The sequence below is a fragment of the Andrena cerasifolii genome, chromosome 14 (assembly GCF_050908995.1).
Source record: "Andrena cerasifolii isolate SP2316 chromosome 14, iyAndCera1_principal, whole genome shotgun sequence".
Lineage (NCBI taxonomy): Eukaryota > Metazoa > Arthropoda > Insecta > Hymenoptera > Andrenidae > Andrena > Andrena cerasifolii.
Window position 1 is genome coordinate 10411737 of NC_135131.1, and position 24553 is coordinate 10436289.

Genomic DNA, 24553 nt, shown 5'->3' on the forward strand with positions numbered 1-24553 from the left:
TCTGCGTTGTTTCTCACGCGACAAAATTGCCGCGTAAGAATCACTGGTATCTAACTGACTGATCTTTTAGATAGGTATATACCTATCGCTTTTATTCTTAACTAAATACAGGTATGTTTATATAAGCATATTGTACTACGAAACATTTAGAAATTTTTTAACATTATTACACGGAGGGAGAAACAGAAGAATGAAGAGTCGACATCGACGTGTCAGAAAAGAAGAAAAGTATCGTCAAGACCGGGACAGGTCCGACAGTGAGGATGAGGAATCAGGTTAGGATTTAACATTTCGTCGCGGTTAGCAAAATGTAATTTATTCGTTCAACTTCCAGAGAAAGAAGAAGGTTACCATGCCCCGTTTCCAGTTGCCATGTGGGATCTCCATCAGTGCGATCCTAAAAAATGCTCTGGCAGAAAGCTCGTTAGGCATGGCTTAGTGAAAGTACTGGGGTTAGGCAATCGATTCCCTGGGTTAGTTCTTACTCCGGTTGGTAAAAAGGTACATGGAGTGCGAATAAACGATAACGTAGGTCTGTCATAGGTATTTGTAGCAAACACGTTCTTCTGCAGTGCGTCAGTCCAGCGGATCGTGATATCGTACAGCAGCATGGTTGCGCCGTGGTTGACTGCAGTTGGGCACGCTTGGACGATACTCCGTTCAGTAAAATGAGGTCTCCGAATCCTCGCCTTTTACCATTTCTAGTTGCTGCGAATCCGATAAATTATGGTAAGCCGTGTCAATTGAGCTGCGTAGAAGCTATAGCGGCCACGTTAATTATAACAGGCTTCCCCGAGGATGCAAAGTTTTACCTCGGCAAGTTCTCTTGGGGCCATTCATTTCTGGAACTGAACGACGAGTTGCTAGAAAAGTATTCGCTTTGTATTAACGCGGAGGAAATTATAGCTACCCAGGAAAAGTACCTTGCCGATGCTAAGCAGGAGAAATTAAACAGACAAGGTAGTTTAATATGTTACGAATTACGTCGTCTTTACGCTTATATATAGATTCGAAGCGCTTCAGATCTCATTACTACGCCAGTACCATTCACAACATTTCTTATTCGTTAGCTGTATCAGATTTCCCCCCGAGTGATTCGGAAAGCGAAGATAAGGAAGAAGGGGCGGCAGCGCCAGAAGTACCAGAAGTAAAAGACTTAGAACGCGGACTTGCTTCTATGCTTAACACGTGACGGGGGATACGTTAAACGATATAAATGTAACACGAACGTTATTCACGTTCAATGGTATATATCTTTTTTACATTGTACTTGCTGGAAATAAATCGATTATGGGTATACAGCTTCTATTTCTCGTAGTCAGGAAAGAAGGTAATCGATGAATTGAAATAATAGCCGTAATAAGTGAAAAATGGAATGCGGAACTTTGCAGTGCAGGTAGTAGGTACTGCGTAGCATCGTTTGAATGTCGCGCCCAGTTGCGGACAGCCTCCGCGCACGCCCCAGCCCGAGTCTGCAAGATGGCGGTCAGTGTCTCGCAAGCTCGCTGCTCGGTCAGTCGCACAGCTGATACCACCGGTGACGTCAGTGAAACAAAGCCATGCGCGGTCGATCGCAGCCGCGAAGCAATCTGAACGAGCCTAGCCGAGCCGTCCCGCGACCAAACATTCGGCGTCCGTGAAACAGTGAGGTGCGTTGCGCGGTAATTTTTTCGCCAGAAGGGTTTACGATCTGTGCGCGCGAGCGCGGTGGTCTCGCGTCGTCTTCCTCGCGAACGAGATGCCGTTCATATCGAAGGACTGGCGTAGCCCCGGCGAGGAATGGGTAAAAACCGTCGAGGGCTGGGAAAAGAAGAAAATCCTCGAGTGCGCCAACAACAAAACGCTTTCCCTCCTACTACGGTGAGTACCATATACAAGCCCGTCGACATCTCTCGCGTTCCCCCCGAATCGCGTTTTTTGTTTTCAAATCCAGCGGACGTTGACGACCGCACAGTCGTTTCCGGGTAATCGGTTCGCCTCACAGCTGTTACATCGATCGGGCGACAGGTCCCGATTTGTTTACAATCCCAAGCCACCGCGAGTGCATTCTGACAGTCGTTCGCCTGTCATCTCGTCGAATGAACCGCGACGAAAGAGATTCGCCTTGAAGACGATTCATCGTTTAGGATAGGGCTCGGGCTTTGAATTATGAGTTCCCTCGGGAACCTCTGGATGGTGCCAATTGTTAGACTTCGCGCGTGCTTCGTAGCCACCGATGGAGTCGACTCGTTCGCTTCGTAGAAGGATATGTACTGTCAAACGCATTTGGCGATGTCGAAGCGCAAATAAATAACGTTTTACGTTCCAGTTCCTTTTAATACGCGTCACTCTCGATTTGCGCGTTGCATACGTCCAGTGTATCGATTCAGCGTCCGTGAGTTAACTTTTATCCAGAAAATCATTTCGCTGTTGCGTAGGAGCTCGGGGAAACAATAAACTCGGAATATTTATCTAATGTTGCAGAGAGGGAAGAGGTTGTCTTTAAAGTTCTCCACTCGTTTATGGCAATGCTAACACGCTTCCAAAAATAGACCATCGGTTCTGTTCTCCGCGAGTTCTCGGGACTTTTTCAGCAGAACCTTCCCATCGCAAAAATCGTTCTCCCGTTCTACCGTATCCTCGCATCCACATCGCCGCCTCGCGAGTCAGTTCGAAGATTCATAGAGGACCAATAGGCGATTTCATTCTAACCGTTACGTGGTTATTGCGCGTATGTGTTGTACGTTATTTCTCCCCTCCAAACCCCGCGCTCCTCTTTGTTTTCCGCGATGGAGAACACCGTTGGGTTTCTCAATTAATCGTTGCGTACGTACAGGGTGTGCGTGCGTGTTGACGCGAGCGCACTCGCTTTGTGCGAGCCTCCCTTTTGGTTTCGCGCCTGTGTGGGCAGGTACGGGCACACACGCACGCCCTCGTGTGCGATTTAAGCACCGGCGTCGCGAGACCGTGAAAGCTCGCGCCAATGTATATACACCGCAGACAGATGGACGAGCCCGTCGGGGCTGCATAGTCGCCACGCTTTCGCGCGCTTCGCGAAAGAAACGCCACCCTTTCTCTCCTTTGGATACGTCGCTAGAAAACGCGTTTCTCGTTGCCCGTCACACTTTTTCTATTTATAATTTATACGTATCATTCATTTTCTCGTTCGAAATCTTAATTACGAAAGAAGGAACGCCTTAATATAAAAGCTAAATTCTGTATGGGGGTATATAACTGTACGTATTCATCTTTGATCCTTTCTTTTTAACGAAATTCAAGTGTGATCCTTAGAATACTTTTGCGCACCTGAATAGGTACATAGAGTTATTTTATTTGTTACAGGATAGCTCAGCGAGCTGCGTTTTACTCGTTTTTGGGTATCTCTCGCGTTACCGATGTTCCACGTAATGTGTTGCTGCGATTCTATAACTACTACCGCGTCGCACTTAAGCGGAGCAATTTTAAGAACGCTTTGCAGGGCGCAGCTCCGTAATTCCGACTGTTAACGATACACAATTTGTCTGGTACAGCGATTACGTGTCCGTTGGCCTTGGCTTCCGGATAGTAGCGTGCAGCTTCGCTCCCAAGATCTACGCGAAACGCATTACCAGCAAGCAACATTGAACTTCTTTGTCACGTACAGCAATAACAAGCGGCTGTAGATATAATAGACACCTCTCTACGTTGTAGCATGAACATTCGAAAACTTTCATTTAACAGACCCGCTGTAAACGGAACAAGCTGAATTAGCCATTAACGCTAGAACAACCAACGATTGACGTTGCATTTTATTCCGTTTTTATATAGGGTAAACGCACCAATAAATGAACGCTTAAGGCTAATGAATGAACACTTTTATAGAATTATGTTTGCAGCGCGATTGATTCCGCGTGCTGTAAAAATCGTTTGGATACGAAGCAAGGGATTAAAAGAAGTCTCTAATTAATTAGTTACTTATTTTAATAACTTATTTTACTCGTTTTAATACAAAATGTCCATTCACTGGTACCTGTTCATCTACTGGTACATCCACCCTATGTTCCCATTTTATCAGCGAAAATTGAATATAATCTATAATAATAATAACAATAATAATAAGTCGTATTGACCCCTCTTGGTAGATCTAGTATTAAAAACGCCCCCCTAAATGAAACCGCCGAATACGATTCTCTTGGCTGTATCATTGCACGACCCATTTGCAGAACGCAATTGTTCGGCAAATTAGTGCTCGTTCTGTCGGAACAAGGACAAGTTACCTATGGTTGGTGAAGCGGAGGTCGAATTTCCGAAAGCGAGGATAGCATCGGTGTAACCCATCGCACACGCGACCCTGCGCAAATGTGGGTCATGACCCAGCTACCGTGACCTGCACCAATTTCGCAAATCTCCTTCTGTATCTCCTAGTCCTGATAAATTCGATTCGACGATACCACCGCGCCGCTTGGCGAGCACCCCTTTACATCCCTCGCGGTCTTAACCGACGAATTACCCTCCTTACCCTCGTCAACGAAATTCCACGTGCCCCGGCGTACGGAGGTAGAAGCAGCCTTCGTTAATGCATGGGACACGCTACTCGCTCCACAACGCGCATCACCGTTAGTTACATAATATCACGGATTATTGGTGCGAGGTTTCTCTCCCCGAGTCTCGTAAGCGCGTTAGCGCAAGGTCTTTGTTGGGCGACCGCAGCGTCGATTCCGTCGACCTTAACGCTTCGTAGAGCTCGAAAATGCGAAACGACAGGGGACTAGGCGGACTGCAGAGAAATCTCTTGAGACTGATTGTTTCTTCTTCTTTTTTTCTTACAGCGGGGACAAAGATGCGCTCGACAAGAAGGAGAAAGACAAAAAGAAGGGTGAGTGCCCCCGATTTGCCCCGATTTTGATCCTCCGTTTACCAAGGTACGGATGGTAGAGGTGAATTTCAAGAAGCGCGTACAGAACCGCAAATGTAACAATAATTTTTTTGCAACTTTAATACTCCGCGTCTGATAGGGCGATAAGAAGCCCTGACCGTTTGGATTTCTCCACTAATCTTTTGCCGTGTAATTTTAGAGAACGTCGTCCAGCCGCATTGCCACATCACGCTCAAGTGCACGCGCGAGGTGAGTGACTCCTTCCACCCCTGCTTATATTTAAACCAGCCTCGCGTAAGGGGAGGGACGCGGGATTTGTTCGCTAAGAAGCTCTCGTGGGTTTGTCGCGTATGGATTAAGAGAAACGAACAGAAGAAAGGTATATGCGGAGGGGGAAAGGGAATAAAAAGGGAACGTAACGGCCGGCAAACGCCTGGAACTCCTCTCCGACCACTATTCTTAGGTTCGGAAACTGAACGATTAAATAGAAAGGGCGATAAAGAAGACTAGCGACGCGGGCCCCTTTTTCTGTTCGCAGATCGCGGGCTTTAACGGGCTGAGCGACGCGCTCAAGAGGCTCGACTTTTTGTCCGCGGTGCACGATTGCCGTCGATTCAATTATATCGTGCGGCTGCTGGATCTTCTGGTCAGCCACAGAATGGGAGGGCTCAGCGGGTGTGCCCAGCGCGTGCTTTTCAATATGCTGGAGGAGGTCGCTTTGGAAGGTAAATTGCAGCCGAATCTCTCTGCTTTCACGAGCTTTTATTTAGCTGCGCTTGTTTACGATACAATGGCAATGCTCCACAGTGTCGTTGTCCCAGCAACAAACTGGAAGGCTCCGGCGTCTGATCGAGAGAGTGCGAGCCTTCAGCGCGGGCTGCTGTTGGGGTGGCAGACCATTGGGCTCCGTAATCCTGTGGGAAAAGCACAAAGCGGCTTTGGAGAGAATCCTACAAATCGCCTCGTCCATTACTATAACTCAGGTGTGAACCGCGAACAACTTTGGAGAATGTTTACGCGGCTAGTTAACCAGTAATAATGGGAATAACGGTTTTGCAGCAGGCCGTTGTTAACAAAATGAATTGTGATCTGTCTAGCCTGACGAGGAGCAGCAACCGCAGTGGTCAGATCTGCCTCCCGAGTGTCGCCGGGAGGTGCTCCTGCGGCTGAGCGACCCGCGAGATATCGAGGCTTCGTCGGAAGCTTGCGAGCACCTCGCTGTCCTCGCTCAGGAACAGAGAATCTGGCGCGAGCTTGCCCAGTACCATTTCACGCCCCAGCAAATCACCACTACCAGGCAAAATAATCCCGGGAAAGACTGGAAGTCTATATTCACCATTGCTCGAAGGTATCGACTCCGCACTGTTGCGTGCTCGTGAAAAACGACGCGAATTTCATTCGATGGAAACATATGCTTAGGTCGTTCGGATTGCGGGAAGAGTACGCGGAGATGATCCAGTTGTGCCGCAGCTGCCGTTGCCTGTTCTGGCGGTCGCTGGGACATCCCTGCATCGCGGATCAGGATCCAGCGTTCCAAGAGAAACTGGCGGACGTTGACCAAGCCTCCCTTCACGTCCCGATCCCTCCGCAGACCTTCCTTAAATTTTTCTCGCTGTGAAAGCCCCGCGCCACCGACTCTTTATGAACCGAAGGAACAGATGTAGGCGCGACAAGCTGTAGCGAGAATCGCGACAGCGGAGGATTGCCACGATCCACGGTGCACCGAGCAGCAACGGGAAACGTTCGAGAAGTTGTTACTCGCTCGTGGGATTCCAGTGTTGTCTTCGAACGGATATCTGTAAATGTTGTGTGATTGCGAGTATGCGAGCGTGTGTACACGTGTATGCATTGACCGAGGCAGATCCGATATATTTTTCTGGTCGATCGAGTTCCAGAAATCACGAGAGACTTTCTCGTCCGCTTCCTTCTCTTTGAGATCCCTAACCGAAGATACATTCTACGAATGGTAAGCCAGATATAGACATATACTCCCCATGTTGTTCGAGAATTACGACGCTAAGAGATAGACGCTTAAACGTGTAACGATGTTTAGGATCGAACTTACGGGGTGCCGATATATTATGCTCCGAAAATTTCGCCAAACGGACGGAGTACGATCACGAAAATTCCAAATTTTCGATCATCGTGTGAAAGTTCCCGGGTCGTTGCAGCCTTGTAATTGGTTTTCAGGTTCGTGCGTAAGAGAACCTGTGCGATTCGTATTTGAATACTTAAATTATTTCTCGCTGAACACTATTCTACTGAGCGCGCAACGACCGTGGATGAATTTCTGTTTTTAAGAGCCAACGACTCGATTCCACCCGTACTGAGTAACGGACTTTGATTTTGTAATCAGAGGATTCCCAGTAGACCTGTAGTTTAATCGATAAGTATGCGCAAAATGCGATTGATGCTGGTCGGAAAATGTTTATCGAAGGGTTTTCACGGTGCACACGAGGTCCGTTTTCCTTCTTTTTGAAAACGGGGTGGCTCGTAACCGACGACGGCCTCTCGTCCCTGTTCCCGGCAGCTTTCACGACATTTCACTTCGATTCATTTCCATTTAGGTGAATTTAGTTTATGATACATTGCATTTATTTCACGCGAATCCTCCCTCCATGCGTTTCACGCGATCGCCCGTGTCAGTTTTTATACGTATTATATTCTATCCGTACACGTTTCGCGTGGATTTTTTGCATTATAAGATCGTGACCTACTCGAGCCTTAAAACGGAGCATGCAAGGAGTCGCGAAACAATCATGCCACTGTCGCAAAAGGCGTTTATTACGCTGCCGTGCTCTCTGTGCTCGTTTTAAGGAACGGGAAACTCCTATTTACACCGCTTGGTATACAATTATCGCACGTGTTCGTTTAGCTGTAACGTTGTTGGACTTTCAAAAGGATTGCCGAAAATACACAGGGCTTAATGATGCATTATTAATTTGGTGCGCGGAAAATTATACTGCCAAAAGAAAAAGGTGGATGCTATTGCATTAACACGAGTCGACGCGTGTCTTTCTGTTTTTTATATACACGAATGTGGATTTCGTTTCAAACGATACGAGTATGTGGTTCTTTTTGATATTTCCTTTTTCTTAAATGACGACTATCGCAATGGTTCCGTATGCGCGTAAAACCTTACCAATCTAACCGTTACCGATCATGTAAAGGTAGACCAAACGGCATTGCGTGCTACGTTCCTCGATGCAAGGCGAGAATTGCAGTACGAGTGAATTATTGTTGTAAAAATTCTAGGGCAGCTCGTACATCTCACGATTTAATGCGGCAACCTGGACAACTGTAGAGCAGCGTTGTGTAAAATGCTTTGAAATAAAAGATTTATTTGTGTATACGCATATTAAATCTTTTAATATATATATTAAAACTTGCAGTAGATTATTCGTCACTCTTAATATATATATTAAAGTTTTTTTAATACGTGTATGCACATTTACGTGTACATATTCATGTACATAGTGAAAACTTGGGTCTTGTAACTTTCCCATTAATTTTTCCTATATATTCTAATCGTTGAATGAGTAACAAGTTAGTGGGAAATAGTATTCAACTCAGACTTATCATTAATTTGCTTTTATTTAACCGACTTCAAATGGAGGAGGTTACTCAATTCGTCAAGTATATTTCATTATGTTTATATGTGCATGCATAACTTCCGTATAGGTGCACCGATTTTGATGATTTTTTTTTATTTGAAGGAGTGTGAAGAGCCGGTGGTACCATGTTAATTTTTTTTATTATCTAGATATTCTAGAATTATCTAGAATTTCAGCTTTAACGTATGTTCGCGTCTAACTTTATCTCGCGTGGACAGATTTGGATGATTATTTCGTTGTTATATGGAGTATGTTCCCTAATTGGTACAATGATAAATGTTTTTTAACCGGCTTCAAACAAAGGTCACTAAAAAGAATAATTGTTTCTATTTTGGCACCGATTTAAAAAATATTATTTTATTCTTTTTAGCGCACCTTTGAAGTCGGTTTTTTACTTTTTTTAAAGTTTATTATTGAGTATTCTATGATCATTAATCTGAATGTCGTTGTTACATTTTTTGCGATGTGTTCAGTAGTGAGCAGCCTCGTTTACTTGTAGTTATTTACATGTATGCATGCCCAGGATTTGCTCGGCGCGTGGCATGCATACATATTTATGCATAAATACACAGACTTGACATCTGCACCTCGCAATAAAAAATTCTGAACATTCGCGAAGCATTGTCCCGTGCGAGAAGTAAAAAAATATTAACGTTCAATACATCCTCGTCGTTTCTCGTGATGAATTTACTGATTTTATTGGGTTTTCTATATGAGATCGCATTACCCCAGACTAAGTAGATTCGAGTAGATTTCAATATTTCTGGTTTAATTTTAGCAGCGCCATGCGTATTCTCAACTTTATTCATTTTATGGTTAAGGTCGCGTTTCAAGCATAGCGGCATCTGTCCGATAAATTTGAAAGCTTGGCTACAGGACAGTGCGCACGCGTAGAGAACAGATCTAGTGACGCTGTGTCCTGTCGGTGGGTGCCGCGACACTCCGCGGTCCGCGTTTGATTCATATCAGTTATTTTACAATTTAGCAGAAAGTAATCGGTGCAAAATGTCGACGATACCTCACAGCAAGAAGCGTGTCTGCTACTACTATGACAGTGAGTGAGAAAATTCGAAAAATTCCTAGCGACTCGCGATCCCGCGAAAACATCATACACGCACGGGGGGGATTGTCAAACTGTATTTGTGCCGTCCGCGCTTGTACCCCGTACAACACATTTATTTCGCCCGGGGCTCCGAATTTCGATACGTTTCCGCGCTTCTAAGCTCCGTCCATTCCAAACCTACGCAAAATACTCGCGTTTCGTTCACAATGCTGCAATTTTGTCGCGTTGCTTCGAGCTTCTTGTACGGTTTTTGCCGCGTTAAGGCGAGAGACTCTCAAGTGTAGGTCCATGCTACCGTACTCGAACGAAGAAAGAGCGTCGGCTTTATCTCCCTATTTACTCGGGCAATTGCCATTCATCCTTTGCTCTTCAACATTTCCCTATTATTTTACAATACATATGTTTTTAGTTGCATTATTCCCGCGCTTATGGAACTACGATGCGCACCGTTATACGAATTCCTATTAAATCCACGAAATCTAACGAGCCGTCTTTGTAACAGCGCAACATCAATTATAAATATTATTTCTCCTTCGATTATATACTTCGCGTGTTGCTTGTATCGTCTAGATATATGTTTCATTTAGTAGCACTGCAATTTTTACTTCGGAGTGTCAATTTTCCGGGGGAAACTAATTGATTGTAGGTTATGACGAAATACCAAGCAATCATAGATTTTTTTATTAATACAAGCACAGACGCACAGATTTACGGGTTTTCCTTCAACCCTTCGCGAGTCCCTTAGAAACAATGGGCTCCCAATCGGTTACACGGTAGATAACACTGTTTTTTGATCGTTTACGCGAGAGACTCTCAAGTACACTTCGGCTGACCGTACCGGTAGCAAGCATTGCAGACATAGGTTTTAAGTTTTTTAAAATTGCTGGAGACTCACAGTACAGATTTTTATTCCCTTGTAAACTCTCGTAGCATCATAAAGCATTTGAAAAAAATATTCTGGTTTAGGTGATATTGGAAATTATTACTATGGACAAGGGCATCCCATGAAGCCACATCGTATAAGGATGACGCATAATTTACTTCTCAATTATGGTCTTTATAGAAAAATGGAGATATATGTAAGAATTGTTAATCCCATGATATCCTTCCTCTTTGTAATCCATCACTGTGTATAAATGATTTCGTGTTCCTCTTGTTTAGCGACCTCATAAAGCTACTGCAGATGAAATGACAAAATTCCATAGCGACGAATATATTAGGTTTTTAAGGTCTATCAGGCCTGATAATATGTCAGAGTATAACAAACAAATGCAACGATGTAAGCTCTTACGATTGGCGTAGTAGAAATATAGTTAGCGTCGCATTTGAAAAGCGTAATAAAATCCTCTTTTTCTTTTGTAGTTAATGTAGGAGAAGATTGCCCTGTTTTCGATGGTTTATATGAATTTTGTCAATTATCGGCGGGTGGCTCTGTAGCAGCCGCTGTGAAACTTAACAAGCAAGCCTCAGAAATTTGTATAAATTGGGGTGGCGGTTTACATCACGCCAAGAAGAGCGAAGCATCTGGTTTCTGTTATGTAAATGACATTGTGCTGGGGATATTAGAGCTACTCAAGTATCATCAGAGAGTTTTATATATTGATATTGACGTCCATCACGGCGACGGTGTTGAAGAAGCTTTTTATACCACCGATAGAGTAATGACGGTTTCTTTCCACAAGTATGGCGAATACTTTCCTGGTACCGGCGATCTTCGTGATATCGGGGCAGGGAAGGTAAAAGATTTTCTGTCAGTGTAGGAACAATTTTGTGCTCTTAAAGAATGAAAAACTAACTCGACTCTTTTGTACAGGGAAAGTATTACGCGGTCAACATACCGCTAAGGGATGGTATGGACGATGAAAGTTACGAGTCAATATTTGTACCTATTATTTCGAAAGTGATGGAAACCTTCCAGCCCTCTGCGGTGGTTTTACAATGTGGTGCTGATTCCTTAACAGGTACAGCTTTATACGTACCCGTGTACAATTTTAAAGGGCGAAAGATTGAATCTAACTTGGCACATGCTGTTCACAGGAGATCGATTAGGTTGCTTCAACTTAACAGTAAGAGGCCACGGTAAATGCGTCGAGTTTGTAAAGAAATATAATCTTCCCTTCTTAATGGTTGGCGGTGGTGGATATACGATCAGAAATGTATCCAGATGTTGGACATACGAAACATCGGTAGCTCTCGGCTCGGAAATTGCAAACGAGTTACCTTATAATGATTACTTTGAATACTTTGGACCCGATTTCAAGTTGCACATCAGCCCTTCAAACATGGCGAATCAAAATACTCCTGAATATCTGGAGAAGATTAAGTACGTATTTCCGTGTTCCAGAAAAGTAAATTTATCCTGTACGGAATATGCTAGGATTTCTGCAGAAATACTTGACGTCTTCGATTAATCTTCCATAGGACCAGATTATTCGAGAACCTGCGAATGTTACCCCACGCGCCGGGCGTACAAGTTCAACCGATTCCCGAAGACGGTGCAGTTATCGAAGATTCGGAGGCTGAAGAGAAAGTGAATCCGGATGAAAGATTACCGCAACGAGATTTGGACAAAAGGATACAGCATGAAAATGAGTATAGCGACAGCGAGGATGAGGGAGAAGGAGGGCGAAGAGACAACAGGTCGTATAAGGTAACGCTCGTTACTTTAGCAAACATAAACGACTTGTTAGTCCGTGCTCTCATTTCACCAGACAGCTGTATTTAATTACGTCGGCGTTGAATATATAGTTAAATAGCAATTCTCTTTTCTTCTGAAAGGGTTCTAGAAAACGACCTCGTATAGAGAAGGGACAAGAGGGAATAGAAAGTGATCTCAAAAAGGAGGAAGACATAAAATCAGAACCAAAAGGTGTGTATATTAAATCTCCCTGTACACGAGCATAGTTTTATCTCTCCATAGCCTTTTGTGTAACAAGCAGTAATGCTCCGCAGAGAATGAAAAGGACGAGAAAGCAAATGTCACAAATGAGGAGTCGAAGAAGGATGGCGGGGCGAATCCCTGATAAACGGTTGTCATTGATCGTTTAAAAAAATTGGTGAAAAGTCCTTATTTAAATCAAGTATAGATAAGTGTAGGTAACATAAGTCAAGGAACACACGATGTCCGCTGCCTCGAACTCGGTATACGATTCTAAAATCATCATTATGCTTTTTTTTTACTCTTCTATTCGGAAGCTGTGTACTTCTTTGATAGAAATGTTTGATATATATACACATATATCGATTGAATTCGTGGCAAGCGACATTGTTATCATGTACACGTATGAGCGTGTAATTGACTTCAGCGCTCTACAATTTTAATTCTTGTCCTATTGAATTTACAGACGTTTTCCAATGTTCTTAATAATTGATAATTCACCGAGTGGCCGGTTCTTGGTATAGTTTTGGAACCACGTTATGAGCAAATGGTATCTTGAACCCCCGTTAACAGTAGAATTTTATGATCCGCCCGAAATCCTTGTATCCGTTTATATCAAGCAAACCTAGTTAGGTTTAGTCCCTTAATTAGTTAATTAGACATTTCAGACTCCTTAGAACATTCGCAGAGATTGAGAACGATCAAATTTTATAACTCCCGTTCGATGCTCCCGTCGAGATCATAATGACATCTTTTCAAGATACCCAGCTTTTCCAGTTAGCGCACGTTCCGACAAATCATGCAGAAATATAACGACAGTAACGTTTTGGACACTCGTAGCCCTTTCTGTTCGTATCCGTTTACTCGTAGCGTGATCTTGATTCAGCAACAAGCATGATTTAAATTCGAATGAGAACGCGATTGTACAACGGGCAAGTATTTATGGGTTGAGAAATTTTTTCGTTGCTTCCTATTCTTGTACATAACATGGAAATCAGATTTAAACGAAGTCCTATATATGCAATAATACTGTATGATAACAATACCGATATTCTTTTTGATATGTAAAGTATTTTATTTTATATGGAAGAAATTTAATGATCAGCGATGGAAGAAAGTATGGGGGAATTAGGACGGTCAATGAACATATTGAATTCAAGCATAGGTGTAGAATCTTAATCGTAAATTAAGTAACGGCAAATTTAAGAGTTCAAAATTATATGTATGTGACTTGGTCGATTTATGTATGTGCACCGCGGTTGCCAATTTAGTACTCTCGTTCGGTTAAAAAGAAAAAGCGACAAAAAAAATAAAAGAACGAATCGAGAAGGAAGGAGGAAGAAGCGTCTCGCCGATGCATTCATACAATGTTACCCTCCGACCGTAATTACTTTAGGCACTCGTACGAGAGTAAGAATAAATTAATGATTTTTGTGTACATAAAATTACAATCTTTGCGCCTCAAGAATAATTCAAAAGCAGATGTTAAATTCGACTAGCTACATGACGGCAGATAATCGATCGAAAGAGAATCGATGTCGATTTATCTAGTTGTAATTAAGTACGTACCACTACTTGTAATTAATCATCCACAACACGACACAAAGACAAATTCGGTATAACTATTGCGTATATCTAAGTCGGTTTCGAGATAGATCAAGTACGATATACATTAAAAAATATATATATATATACACACATACATATATATATATTTATGTCCAGACATGAATAACACGAATGTTTTTAAATATTTATAATAAAAAATAAAGAAAGCTACCGCGTGGATTGTCGAATTTACTTAATCGGTGCGCGGGCTTAACGGAGCGTGTCTTTTGTCCGAGTCAAAATGGTGGCAGGCTTAAAAGGCCGACAGAGCGCTCGCTGGTTTCCAGGTTTCTCTCGACTTCTGTTACACGCAGTGCGTCCCATCAAAACCGTGACGCCCGAATCACGACTTTGATACATCCAATATGATAACGACATGCACCACTCGTTTCACACGTAATACCGCTGGGCGTATGATAGTGGTTGATAGGATAACGATTCTAACCTCGCAGTCAAGAGAGTTTATATTCTAGGATATGGAAACAATGCGCGAATGATTATTACATTATGTATGTTATAAAGTTTTAAGGTTTCCATTAAATAGCATAATATTGCTATCTATTTTGTCGAGGAGGATTTATTCAGGAAAGGGAAGCTCGACCATCGACAGGCACGGAAGGTGCTGAATATTCCCGAAATAAGATTAATTGGGCTCGCGGAAATTATTAAAATGATTTCTCAATTATCGCACGTTATGACTCTGGCGAACAGCATTATCGGAGTAAGCGTCCTCGCGATGCCGTTCTGCTTCAAGCAATGCGGCGTTGTGTTAGCTACTTTAGTTCTACTAGTGAGTTGTATCCTGTCCCGACTCGCTTGTCATTTTCTGGTCAAGTCAGCTGTAATGTCGAGGAGGCGAAACTTCGAGCTCCTGGCTTTCCACGTGTTCGGTCATATGGGGAAATTCTTGGTAGAACTGTTCATTATTGGTTTCCTCGTCGGGACTTGCATCGCCTTCTTCGTCGTTATGGGTGATTTAGGACCGCAGATCGTAGGGAAAGTGATAAATAAGAACCCGGAAGATATCAGGACTAGTTTGCTCGTAACGACCAGTGTCTTCATAGTTCTACCCTTAGGATTACTTCGAAATATCGACAGCTTATCCAGTCTTTGCACCGCGACGATTATCTTTTACCTCTGTCTTGTGTTGAAGGTAAGCGATTCATTTTCATAATTACAAATCGTTGAAATATAATTTACGTTACTTACGTTTGTTTCGTTGTTTGTAGATAGTGACGGAGTCTGTGCAACACATCTTTGCCGAAGATTGGTATGAGCATGTTTATTACTGGAGACCATCCGGAATACTTCAATGTATACCCATCTTCTCTATGGCTTTGTTTTGCCAAACTCAGTTGTTCGAAATATATGAAACCATTCCGAACGTATCGTTGGAAAAGATGAACGAAGTTGTACGGGGGGCGTTAAATATATGCACCATGGTGTATCTGTGCGTTGGATTCTTCGGTTACGTTGCATTTTGCACGCAGCCTTTCACAGGTATGTATAGAATTTCAAGTGAATATTCTTTTTCGGAGTGTTACTAATTTATTTGTTAAATTTGTAGGCAACATACTAATGAGCTTTGAACCCAGCTTGTCATCCGAAATGATAAAAATGGGATTTGTGTTTTCCATTGCATTTAGTTTCCCTCTAGTCATTTTTCCTTGTCGTGCAAGTTTAAACTCTCTTTTATTTCGCAGGGTTTGTATTGAAGCAGTGATATACATTAACAGTAGAATAATTTCATTTCCTGGCACTTATGCATACATATATAGACGTGTGTAATTTCTTGCAGATATACACTCACGAGCCTTCCATGAATTATTTGCCAGAAGCAAGATTTAGGTGTCTCACCTTCGCAATCGTCACTGTCTCATTAATTACTGGTATCCTAATACCGAATATAGAATTCGTCCTCGGTTTAGTGGGATCTACAATCGGAGTAATGATATGCTTAATATTCCCGGCAATATTTTTCATATCTATCAGCAGCAAACATACCAACGAGAGATTACTGGCACAAGTAAGAATAACAAGGAAATCCACGAACTATATTATCCCTTATTTGTTCGCAGCTAACGTGTTCTTATCGACGTATATTTAGGTAATTTTATTTACCGGCATATGCATCATGATTCTGAGTACGTACGCGAATCTGTACGCCCTGGAAGAATCTACTACTTCGAAAGCATTAGCGATAACAAACAAACCTGTTAATCAGATTAATAATTTACCGATAAATTTGAACAAGGCTGAGATTGGCGCGATAGTAAATATTCCTAACAACCCCGAAATTCTTCCTGATATTAAAGGTATTGAATACTTCTATGTACGATAATAATTCTGTATAATAGTAACGAGAAGAATAATTTTTGAAAAAAAAAAATAGATCAGCTGCCAGAGTTGAATATTCCTGAAAGGTCGTTAAACCTAAAGGAGAACGATGTACGGCAGGAGCCTCCAATTCCAGTGGAACGCATAGTTGTCACGAAGAAGCCAGCAGTGGAAACGCAAAAGCCTGTTGAAAGTGCAGCGATCACGTTTGCTCCAATAATGAGAAATGCGGCGGAGAAGAAGACGATGGACGAAGACTTTCATAAACAATCAAAGACTACGATGAAGAGTGATATCGCAAAGGGGGTGGAATCGGCCACCACGAAAGTAGAGGGCAAGATCAATGCTGTAGATTTGAAGGAAAATTTTGTAGACATGCAGAAAATTGATAATATAAATTCTGATGCGATTAAAAAAGAGGAAATAGAGTTAGCTGCCGATGCAGAGGTTGCTAACATGATGGCCGCGGAAAGGCACGAGAAACTTAGAAAGACTTTGGAGAAGCACAAACAGGAGCAATTAAGAATGATGCAGGAGCAAAAGGAGATATTGAAAGATATCAAGGAGCAGAAGCAAGAAATCGCAAGGGAGAAGCAGAGAATAATAGAGGATACGCAAAAGCTTAAGGAAACTGAAAAGAAATTGAAAACTTTTAACGAAGTATTGGTCCTGGAAGCAAAGAATAATCTCACAGACGTAAATACTAACGATAAAAAGGAATCTTCAAATAAATTAAAAGAAAACGATAAGACAGATTCTGATAAAAAATCTGACGGGATAAGATTACCGAATACTCAGTTTAATGAGGAAAGCAAGGTCGATAATTTAACAGCGAAGCTTCCAGACTCCAAAAATGAAAATAACAAAGAGGTTCAAACGGACACTCGAAATGAAAACTCTCTTCCTGCCAAGGATGTAGATAAAGGAGCATTGAGTAATAAAGAGATTGACGAGGAAAGAATCAAAGAAGCAAAGGTAGGACTGAGCAATTCGAATGAATTACCGAAAGGTCCTATTTTAAATGCTTTAACGAAACGTGTGCAGCGGGAGTCTGTTAATGAATTAGAGGATAATATCAAAAATAGCGAAATCACACTTGAACAGAATAATAGTTCAAAAGATACCAATTCTAATTTACAGGAAAAGACAAGCTTGAAGTCTGAAGATCAAAAGGCACAGTACGAATATTCTTTGCCCATCGCGTTGAAAATGCGAAATCAGACAAAAATAGAAAACGCATCTGTTTTATCCGAGGCTAAAATCGAGAAAAATATTCAAGTAATACGTAGGGACATTTTGGAGGACCACGAACGCGAGAAACGAGAAATTGCAAATGAGAATGACACCGATAAGAAAGTTACGAGTAATTTTTCTGACAAGGATACCGACTATCTGATTAACACTGCTTTGGTGAAGGATGAAGGCGAGAAATGTTCCAAGCTGGACGGAAATCTGAACGAGAACTTGGAGGGCAAATCGAACGGGAGGTTTAGCAAAACGCCGCATAAAAATGATTTTGTCGAAGCGCCGTTGATTGAGAGCAATGTATACTTATCGGGGCAAGAATTCGCGAACGCGATTTCACTGGATTCGAATATCGCTATAGGAGGGGAGTACGTTAAGTTGAAACAAAGGGATCTAAAGTCTGTGGATGTAAATATTGTAGATGAAGAATGTAATATTTAAATGTCCTAGAGACCTGATTAGGAATAATACATTGCGACATAATATACTTGTAAGGACTTAATTCTGTGGATAGGAGTTACTAATTAATGTTGCAATATTTTCTGCCGTTCCTTTCGACTGTATTATAGTAATGCATAAATATGTACAGTAAAAGAACTATTGTAATACTGAAAAATAATATTTATGTTACGAGGTTGCGCTGTATGTCGCCGTACATATCATTATTCTTTTACCCGTTGCCCGCGAATAATCGTAATCAATTAGAAATATATTTTTACACTAAACGAAATGTGTTTTTTTCCCTTCTGCCCTTTGTGAAAGTTAGTTCTTGTCGTGAACAGATTGTACGACAAATCTGTCAAAGTTATCAGCATATTTGAAGTTGCATTTGAAAGAATAATGCATACAGAGAACAATAAGTCGGTATTACAGCATTTTTTCTGCACAGAAATGGTAATACCGATAGATCGACGATTACCCGGTGAACGCGAGAGGGAGCTGTTTGCTATTTCTGTATTCTATTCTGAATAAGGAAAGAAATTCTCAGCTGTTCCGTTATACTTATAAAAATTTAAACGGAAAGTCGGCTGGTACTGTAAACGTAGAAAATTCATTGTACATTTAAATTACTTGAAATGTGCTTATGCTACAATATTCTACGTTAGCAGTAAGGAATTCTAAGTGAGAAGGGAAAATAGATGAGGGAATGTCCCCAGAAAATGAAATTTGTTAGGTTAGACATTTTTTTATTAGCAAAGCACCGAAACAGAACATGAAATACACTTATTACACGTCCTCTGCAGAAAGCAGTTATCAACAAACATTATATATACAAAATTAGTTAGTGCCATCTCTTTCGACGGCATGTTCTCCTGTTACAAAGCCCAATTTTGTGCATTCTGAAAATTTTTGCCAGATTTTGGCCCAGGTATCAGGAGAACATGAAGCGAAAAGAGGTATTCTGAATTTCAGCTTCGAAGGCATCCTCGATTCTCTCTCCGAAGACGTTACTTAGTGCCACCTCTTTCGACATCATGTTCTCCTGTTACAAAGCCAATTTTGTGCATTCTGAAAATTTTTGCCAGATTTTGGCCCAGGTATCAGGAGAACATGAAGCGAAAAGAGGTATTTTGAATTTCAGCTTCGAAGGCATCCTCGATTCTCTCTCCGAAGACGTTACTTAGTGCCACCTCTTTCGACGGCATGTTCTCCTGTTACAAAGCCCAATTTTGTGCATTCTGAAAATTTTCGCCAGATTTTGGCCAATATATCAGGAGAACATGAAGTGGAAAGAGGTATACTAAATTTCAGCTTCAAAGGCATCGCCTTAAAGTTGCAAATAAGAGGCAGTGTAGGATGGGATCACCGTCCTCTTCCGAATAAAAAAAAATTATCAATATCGGTTCATATGCCGAGGAGTTATGCGGGGAAAGTTATGCATTGAATTACGAGGCGACGAGGGTATATTTTGTAATAACGTACAGGAATGATTATGTTTAGTGAATTCCTTTATTGGGACCATTTTAAATCGGCACACAGAGAAATATGATCGCTCGGGAACACCACGGAAGGAAGACCTTTGTATAAACTAAGCTCCTCTTCGCTGGGCATTGGTACGACCTGTTCAAGTTCCAAATGGTCTTTCTCATAAAATATGTAATCCAAACATCCAGAAAAGGTAGCTGTGTAATTCGTGTACTCTGGAGTGCCGCAAGCGCTTGATAGATTAAGATCGTGCTTGAGGGATATATTTTCCACGTGTTGATTGGGACCTGTAACAAATTGCCAGGAATGTATTCGAGATAAATTAGAAATTTTAATCAAAGTAACTTACAGGACTTCCAATCGGCATAGTCTTCTGGTATGTAGTTTTGAGTCATTAATTGATAAACTCCATTCTCTGGAACACTGTTAAAATCTCCACAATACAAGATACTGACATTACACTCTGGATTCTGAAAATTTATAGCGTGTTACAATCGCGAATTTATATTCAATTCAATTTATTACAACTTCCATGATTCGTGTAATACCTTTTCCTTAATTTCCTTGGCACATTTCTGTAAATATACCAGGCCATAGTACGCTTGCAACAAACGTATGTGATCGGCCTCTGGTCGGAAATATAGGTGCGTGTTGCCAACAATTAAGATTTCAGAGTTCTCTTTAGATCGTAGAGCTACCATCTGCAACACGATTTATAGCTGTGTGTAATTGATTCGCAATGAATTCTGTTTTAGAGTATAACGGAGATTTCTGGTTTTAATACCTGAACAATTGTACTTCTATTCAAGAATGCCTGTATCACATTCGTGTTTTCGATTCGTGACCAAACAGAATTGAATTCCTCTAGATCTGTACCTTGAGCCAGTACACTGTAATCGTAACTTAACTTATCGAATCTCTCTCCATTATAAAATATCGCGAGTCCTTCTCGTAAATCATTTTTGGCGTTATACACACCGTCATAGTTCAACGCACGCAGAGATGGTATCAAATCTTGTACATAAACCGATTTATCCACTTCTTGAAGACATATTACATCGGCATGGTATCCTGGAGAAATATTATCATCATTTCAATTCGCCCATCGATTTGAATAAAAAGAAGAGATAGATAAGTACCCATTAATTCTTTTAGAATCAGTGATTTTCGGTAATCCATGGATAAGGCATACTGCGGACAATATGGGTATAAAACGTCTTTGGATAAGTCGGTTTCCGAATATATGTTTGCCAATATGTTATACGATGTTACTCTGAAACTACAATTCCACCTTTAAAATTAGATTTAATAACAGAACTATATCGAACAGGACGAAACCTGAAAGGCTAGATTTCAAAGTTAATTGTTTCAATGAAAATATTTACCTTTTACCTGACAATTTAGAGTTTGTGAAATTATGTCTGATTTCAAAGGGACAAGGACCCGGACCAGCTTCTACTACGGTATTAGATTCAGCTTCTATCGACGGTCCAACCTGCTCGTCATTCTTTGGCGTACATTTTACTTTCAATTTACATCCCATATCAGATATACTGGGTATATATAAATAATCTTCGCCAACAGGGATCCATTCCTGCTTCTCTTGTTTGTACCAAACGAAAGCTGACTTTGCTATATCCACGTGTACCGATTCGATCCTTGAGGGATAAGTGGGAAAAGCGACTAAAATGCTCGACGAGAGTTCCATCTTGGTGATGCAAGGTACGTTACATTTTAATATGTACTCGGTGTCAAAAATGACCAGCTTTATGTTTGACGGATCTTCTAAAATTGATCTGCAAATAATGTCACCGTCAAGGGCAGAGTTGTCCCTGACGAGTTTAATAGTTTTGTTCTTAAAACTATCCATCATATCATTCACCAATTCCAATTCGTGGGGCCGTTTCTTCTTCTTTTTGTTTAGCTTTTTCATCGTGTAGCTGTTGATGTTCGCATCCACTCTGCGAAGAAAGTTACTTATAGGCTCGTTCACGTTCCTGTTGAAATTGAATTGCCGGTCCAGATTTAAGTCAGGATTAACGTAGCGAAGTGACACCTCGAAGTTGTCGCTGCCTTCTTCGTATCTCAGAAGAGCCTCGTTCATGTTTAACTGCAACTTTGGCCGTGAGTAATTTTTATAGAAATGTTGATCAAGCTTCGAGACCGTTGGGATGGAGGTTAAACATCTTGAGTAGAAAGTACGCGTTAATATTGACATTCTATACTATCATGTTGTATATTCCTGATAGCTTATAAACTATCCAATCTTAATATAAAAAGATTTGGGTAGGGGCACAGTAAACAGTAAATCACCGTGCCTTTACACGTTGCACGCAGCACCTTCAACACTGTTTTCGACTGTGTTTTTACGTTTCTACTGAACTTACTGGAACTTACCACAAGAGGTCCGTGGCAGCACTGGCAGCATCGACAAAGTAGAGACAAGGTCGAAAATCGCTGATTTCAGAACAAATTTTAAAAGTCGTCATTTACTATTTTTTTTGCTATTCCGACCAATTGCATTTTTTTCAAAACGACGTCACTTAGCAAACTAATCTTTCTAGCTTCTAAAAGAGCTCAAGTTGTTTGGATTAATTGTAAAAATGTTATGCGATTTTAGTCTACGATTATGGCTGTGAGCCACTGAATATACATTATTTTTTTTACTACCCAAATGCACATTTTCAGATAAACAGATATTACAATCAATTAGAATAGTATGACGAGAAACGTGGCAAACACAAGTTCGTGCAAGTTCAACACGATTCAATACCATTCAACACTGTTTTCGACTGTTTTTACTTTTCGATGCTTCGGCGATTGCGTTGTATTAGTTCCCAGTCTTACCGTTTCTAAATATGGAGGGCGCGTCGAAACCTCTGATTTTTCACGAAGTCGGTATTTCAGTTCGTGTGGCACGAACTGCTCAGGTATAAGACGGAATATCTATCCTATACTTTGTCGATGGTGACACTAAACTGCATTGATCTAACGATTTTTAACTTTGATTAGGCTATTTCAATGCATTGCTAAGGCTACTATAAAAACACATAGATGACGAAAAACTGAACCTTCTTTTTTTCTAATAACATTTTCTCCCGCGACATCGTGTAACGGAGATATAAGCGTTACAAAATTATTAGAGACTAGCGCCTGTGAATAGGCAACCTTCTATCACCAGTAGTCACTTGGAAATTTTCAGGAAGCTGTAACTTTGTTATAAGACGTCCCACGGGAAAATTTCAATAAGAAGACTTATTCAGAATCTCGTCCCCTACAACCTAGCAGAGTTTGAGCGAATCCCATAGAATCCCATAAGTAGTCGGAGCGCGTTCAAACTTATTAGCGAGGATAGAAAGAATCCTTTACTACACAAATTTCCTTTACCACATTTTCCCACGGAACTTCTTATAACGAAGCATTTGAAAACTATTAGCGATTTGTCCCTGCTCGTAATTAATAGTTACTAATGCCACTGGTAATACCCGAAAATTTCAAATGCCCGTAACACTGTTACAAGTTAAACGATTGGGGAAAAGGGGTGATTTCTTTAGTAACAACGTATCCCGATGATTGATTGTAAAGCGACGTTTTACATGTTATTTTACAAATTGCTCAACACACTGGCCAGGCTCGGCACACCTGCTCCCAAGCAGATGTAGCGCCGCACTGATTTTTTATTTATTTCCGCTGCCTTTAGTGCTGAGATTGCTGAAATGAGAATGTAGGGCGGAGAAATTTTGCTCTGATTTTTTTTAACTCTTTGATTATAACGCACCCGGCACGTCCAATCTGCCAAGAGTCCATTTATCTGGGAAGAACCTCTTCGTCTTTGGGACGAGCTCGAGATACAGTGGATCGGACGCTGCTTACTGGAATGAAAAAATTTAGTATCAATCAATGCCTGTCGACGGTCGAATTAATTATATAATCGAAACGATGGTTATAGCATCGAAGCACACTGTTGCAAATGAATAAGTACGCGTATACTTTATTTAGTATTTATTTTAATGCGATGGAAGAGGGTGAAGGGTCACGGTTAGCGTTCCTTCCCGAGAATTCTTTCTCGAGAATTTCTCGAGAAATTTTATAAATGCTTCTTTCTTATTTCTCAGGAAATACTATTTTTCTCGAGAAACTTAAGCCTACGAAAATTATTATAAATCTCATTTATTTTCGGAGTTGAATTTTTAGTTAGTTCAATTTGTATATTACTAGTTAATCGCGAACGTATAAACGCATCTACAATTTATAATAAATCTTATTAGTAGCATTAGATCCTATATGAATTACAATAGAAAATCTCAGTAGAGAAGATTCGACATTATTGACTGGCGGAGGTGCTCTTAAATTCTTATTTAACAATTTAGAAGAATGGTACACCTACTGAATTAAGTAATTTCAGTTGTGCAGGAATGGCGTGGGAGTGATGTGAAAGTAGAGCAAAAGCGATGTGAGACTACTAACGAAATAACGCGAGCCTAGTGTTGGAATAATGTTGAAGTACTGTGTAAAGTACTACCGACGTGGGGTTGGGGAGGGTGTGAGAGTAGTGCAGAAAAGGTGTAGGAGTGATGCACTAGCAATGCGCGTACTTATGATGCGAGAGAAAAGAGGTTTTGCCCTCGACTCGCTGCAGTGTTGCGAATTCAGAATAGCAAGAACCAGATCTGAGATCCGAGTGCTACACAGCCGAGGGCGTAATGCGAATTAGCAACTCCGTTGAAAGAAGTGTCGTCTCATAAATCGCTGTACAGTGTACAATGGATTTATAACGTATACGATTCTCGATCGCTTATCACAGAAGGCCCAATAATTATTTACAACTGTAGATCGTAGCGTGGAACTATCGCGTCGAGATCACATGATTACCGTTCGAAAGTGTCACATTGTAGCACATTATGTCGACACTGACTTGCTTTTTTCCTCCTCCCATCTAGCAGGGGAACCGATTATGCAAAATACTGGATTGCGTAACAGATCGCCGGGAGTCGGAACAAATGGAAATGCAGTTTGTATTACAACTGGACCACTCCCTAAATTTAGTT

General features: G+C 41.3%; 5 protein-coding genes across 9 annotated transcripts; 4 read left to right on the forward strand and 1 right to left on the reverse strand.

Moving 5' to 3' along the window:
• Positions 1-15: 15 nt before the first annotated feature.
• LOC143376368 (18S rRNA aminocarboxypropyltransferase-like) lies at positions 16-1455 on the forward strand. 3 transcript variants are annotated; one of them, XR_013087080.1, is made up of 5 exons: positions 16-275; positions 335-501; positions 573-960; positions 1071-1246; positions 1319-1455. XR_013087080.1 is itself a non-coding variant. In XM_076826628.1 (5 exons), exons 1-5 carry the CDS (start codon positions 191-193, stop codon positions 1190-1192), a joined length of 705 nt encoding a protein of 234 aa, XP_076682743.1. In that variant the 5' UTR covers positions 16-190; the 3' UTR covers positions 1193-1297. The 3 variants fall into 3 exon arrangements, 2 of the variants coding, with proteins under 2 accessions (XP_076682743.1, XP_076682742.1); XM_076826628.1 differs by lacking the exon at positions 1319-1455 and having other exon boundaries at positions 573-729; positions 787-960; positions 1071-1297; XM_076826627.1 differs by lacking the exon at positions 1319-1455 and having other exon boundaries at positions 1071-1297.
• Positions 1456-1528: 73 nt separating this feature from the next.
• On the forward strand, positions 1529-8317 carry LOC143376362 (F-box only protein 32). Its single transcript, XM_076826615.1, has 7 exons — positions 1529-1860; positions 4788-4834; positions 5034-5083; positions 5373-5559; positions 5642-5817; positions 5932-6182; positions 6254-8317. The coding sequence occupies exons 1-7, from the start codon at positions 1739-1741 to the stop codon at positions 6450-6452; spliced, it is 1032 nt and encodes a 343-aa protein (XP_076682730.1). The 5' UTR covers positions 1529-1738; the 3' UTR covers positions 6453-8317.
• Positions 8318-9093: 776 nt separating this feature from the next.
• On the forward strand, positions 9094-14175 carry Hdac1 (histone deacetylase 1). 3 transcript variants are annotated; one of them, XR_013087133.1, is made up of 10 exons: positions 9098-9502; positions 10478-10590; positions 10673-10790; positions 10874-11247; positions 11325-11472; positions 11549-11834; positions 11933-12161; positions 12290-12380; positions 12464-12603; positions 12856-14175. XR_013087133.1 is itself a non-coding variant. In XM_076827290.1 (9 exons), exons 1-9 carry the CDS (start codon positions 9454-9456, stop codon positions 12468-12470), a joined length of 1428 nt encoding a protein of 475 aa, XP_076683405.1. In that variant the 5' UTR covers positions 9094-9453; the 3' UTR covers positions 12471-14175. The 3 variants fall into 3 exon arrangements, 2 of the variants coding, with proteins under 2 accessions (XP_076683405.1, XP_076683404.1); XM_076827290.1 differs by having other exon boundaries at positions 9094-9502; positions 12451-14175; XM_076827289.1 differs by having other exon boundaries at positions 9099-9502; positions 12464-14175.
• A 160-nt stretch (positions 14176-14335) lies between these two features.
• On the forward strand, positions 14336-18309 carry LOC143376689 (uncharacterized). The gene is made up of 6 exons (XM_076827288.1): positions 14336-15150; positions 15227-15497; positions 15565-15701; positions 15796-16023; positions 16105-16312; positions 16390-18309. Exons 1-6 carry the CDS (start codon positions 14668-14670, stop codon positions 18018-18020), a joined length of 2958 nt encoding a protein of 985 aa, XP_076683403.1. The 5' UTR covers positions 14336-14667; the 3' UTR covers positions 18021-18309.
• A 1201-nt stretch (positions 18310-19510) lies between these two features.
• On the reverse strand, positions 19511-21892 carry LOC143376355 (2',5'-phosphodiesterase 12). Its single transcript, XM_076826597.1, has 6 exons — positions 20891-21892; positions 20645-20784; positions 20290-20576; positions 20054-20206; positions 19855-19975; positions 19511-19792 (listed from the first exon to the last, which is right to left on the reverse strand). Exons 1-6 carry the CDS (start codon positions 21721-21723, stop codon positions 19530-19532), a joined length of 1797 nt encoding a protein of 598 aa, XP_076682712.1. The 5' UTR covers positions 21724-21892; the 3' UTR covers positions 19511-19529.
• Positions 21893-24553: the final 2661 nt, after the last annotated feature.

Bases quoted from the DNA above. Each gene is read 5' to 3' on its own strand.
- LOC143376368 (XM_076826627.1), top strand. From the start codon at position 191: ATGAAGAGTCGACATCGACGTGTCAGAAAAGAAGAAAAGTATCGTCAA. The intron at 276-334 runs GTTAGGATTTAA...TTCAACTTCCAG, and splicing joins CAGTGAGGATGAGGAATCAG to AGAAAGAAGAAGGTTACCAT. The intron at 502-572 runs GTACATGGAGTG...GTTCTTCTGCAG, and splicing joins TTACTCCGGTTGGTAAAAAG to TGCGTCAGTCCAGCGGATCG.
- LOC143376362 (XM_076826615.1), top strand. From the start codon at position 1,739: ATGCCGTTCATATCGAAGGACTGGCGTAGCCCCGGCGAGGAATGGGTA. The intron at 1,861-4,787 runs GTGAGTACCATA...TTTTTCTTACAG, and splicing joins ACGCTTTCCCTCCTACTACG to CGGGGACAAAGATGCGCTCG. The intron at 4,835-5,033 runs GTGAGTGCCCCC...GTGTAATTTTAG, and splicing joins GGAGAAAGACAAAAAGAAGG to AGAACGTCGTCCAGCCGCAT.
- Hdac1 (XM_076827289.1), top strand. From the start codon at position 9,454: ATGTCGACGATACCTCACAGCAAGAAGCGTGTCTGCTACTACTATGAC. The intron at 10,791-10,873 runs GTAAGCTCTTAC...TTTCTTTTGTAG, and splicing joins TAACAAACAAATGCAACGAT to TTAATGTAGGAGAAGATTGC. The intron at 12,162-12,289 runs GTAACGCTCGTT...TTCTTCTGAAAG, and splicing joins GAGACAACAGGTCGTATAAG to GGTTCTAGAAAACGACCTCG.
- LOC143376689 (XM_076827288.1), top strand. From the start codon at position 14,668: ATGATTTCTCAATTATCGCACGTTATGACTCTGGCGAACAGCATTATC. The intron at 15,151-15,226 runs GTAAGCGATTCA...CGTTGTTTGTAG, and splicing joins ACCTCTGTCTTGTGTTGAAG to ATAGTGACGGAGTCTGTGCA. The intron at 15,498-15,564 runs GTATGTATAGAA...TTAAATTTGTAG, and splicing joins TTGCACGCAGCCTTTCACAG to GCAACATACTAATGAGCTTT.
- LOC143376355 (XM_076826597.1), bottom strand. From the start codon at position 21,723: ATGTCAATATTAACGCGTACTTTCTACTCAAGATGTTTAACCTCCATC. The intron at 20,785-20,890 runs GTAAATATTTTC...GTGGAATTGTAG, and splicing joins TCTAAATTGTCAGGTAAAAG to TTTCAGAGTAACATCGTATA. The intron at 20,577-20,644 runs GTACTTATCTAT...ATATTTCTCCAG, and splicing joins GATTCTAAAAGAATTAATGG to GATACCATGCCGATGTAATA.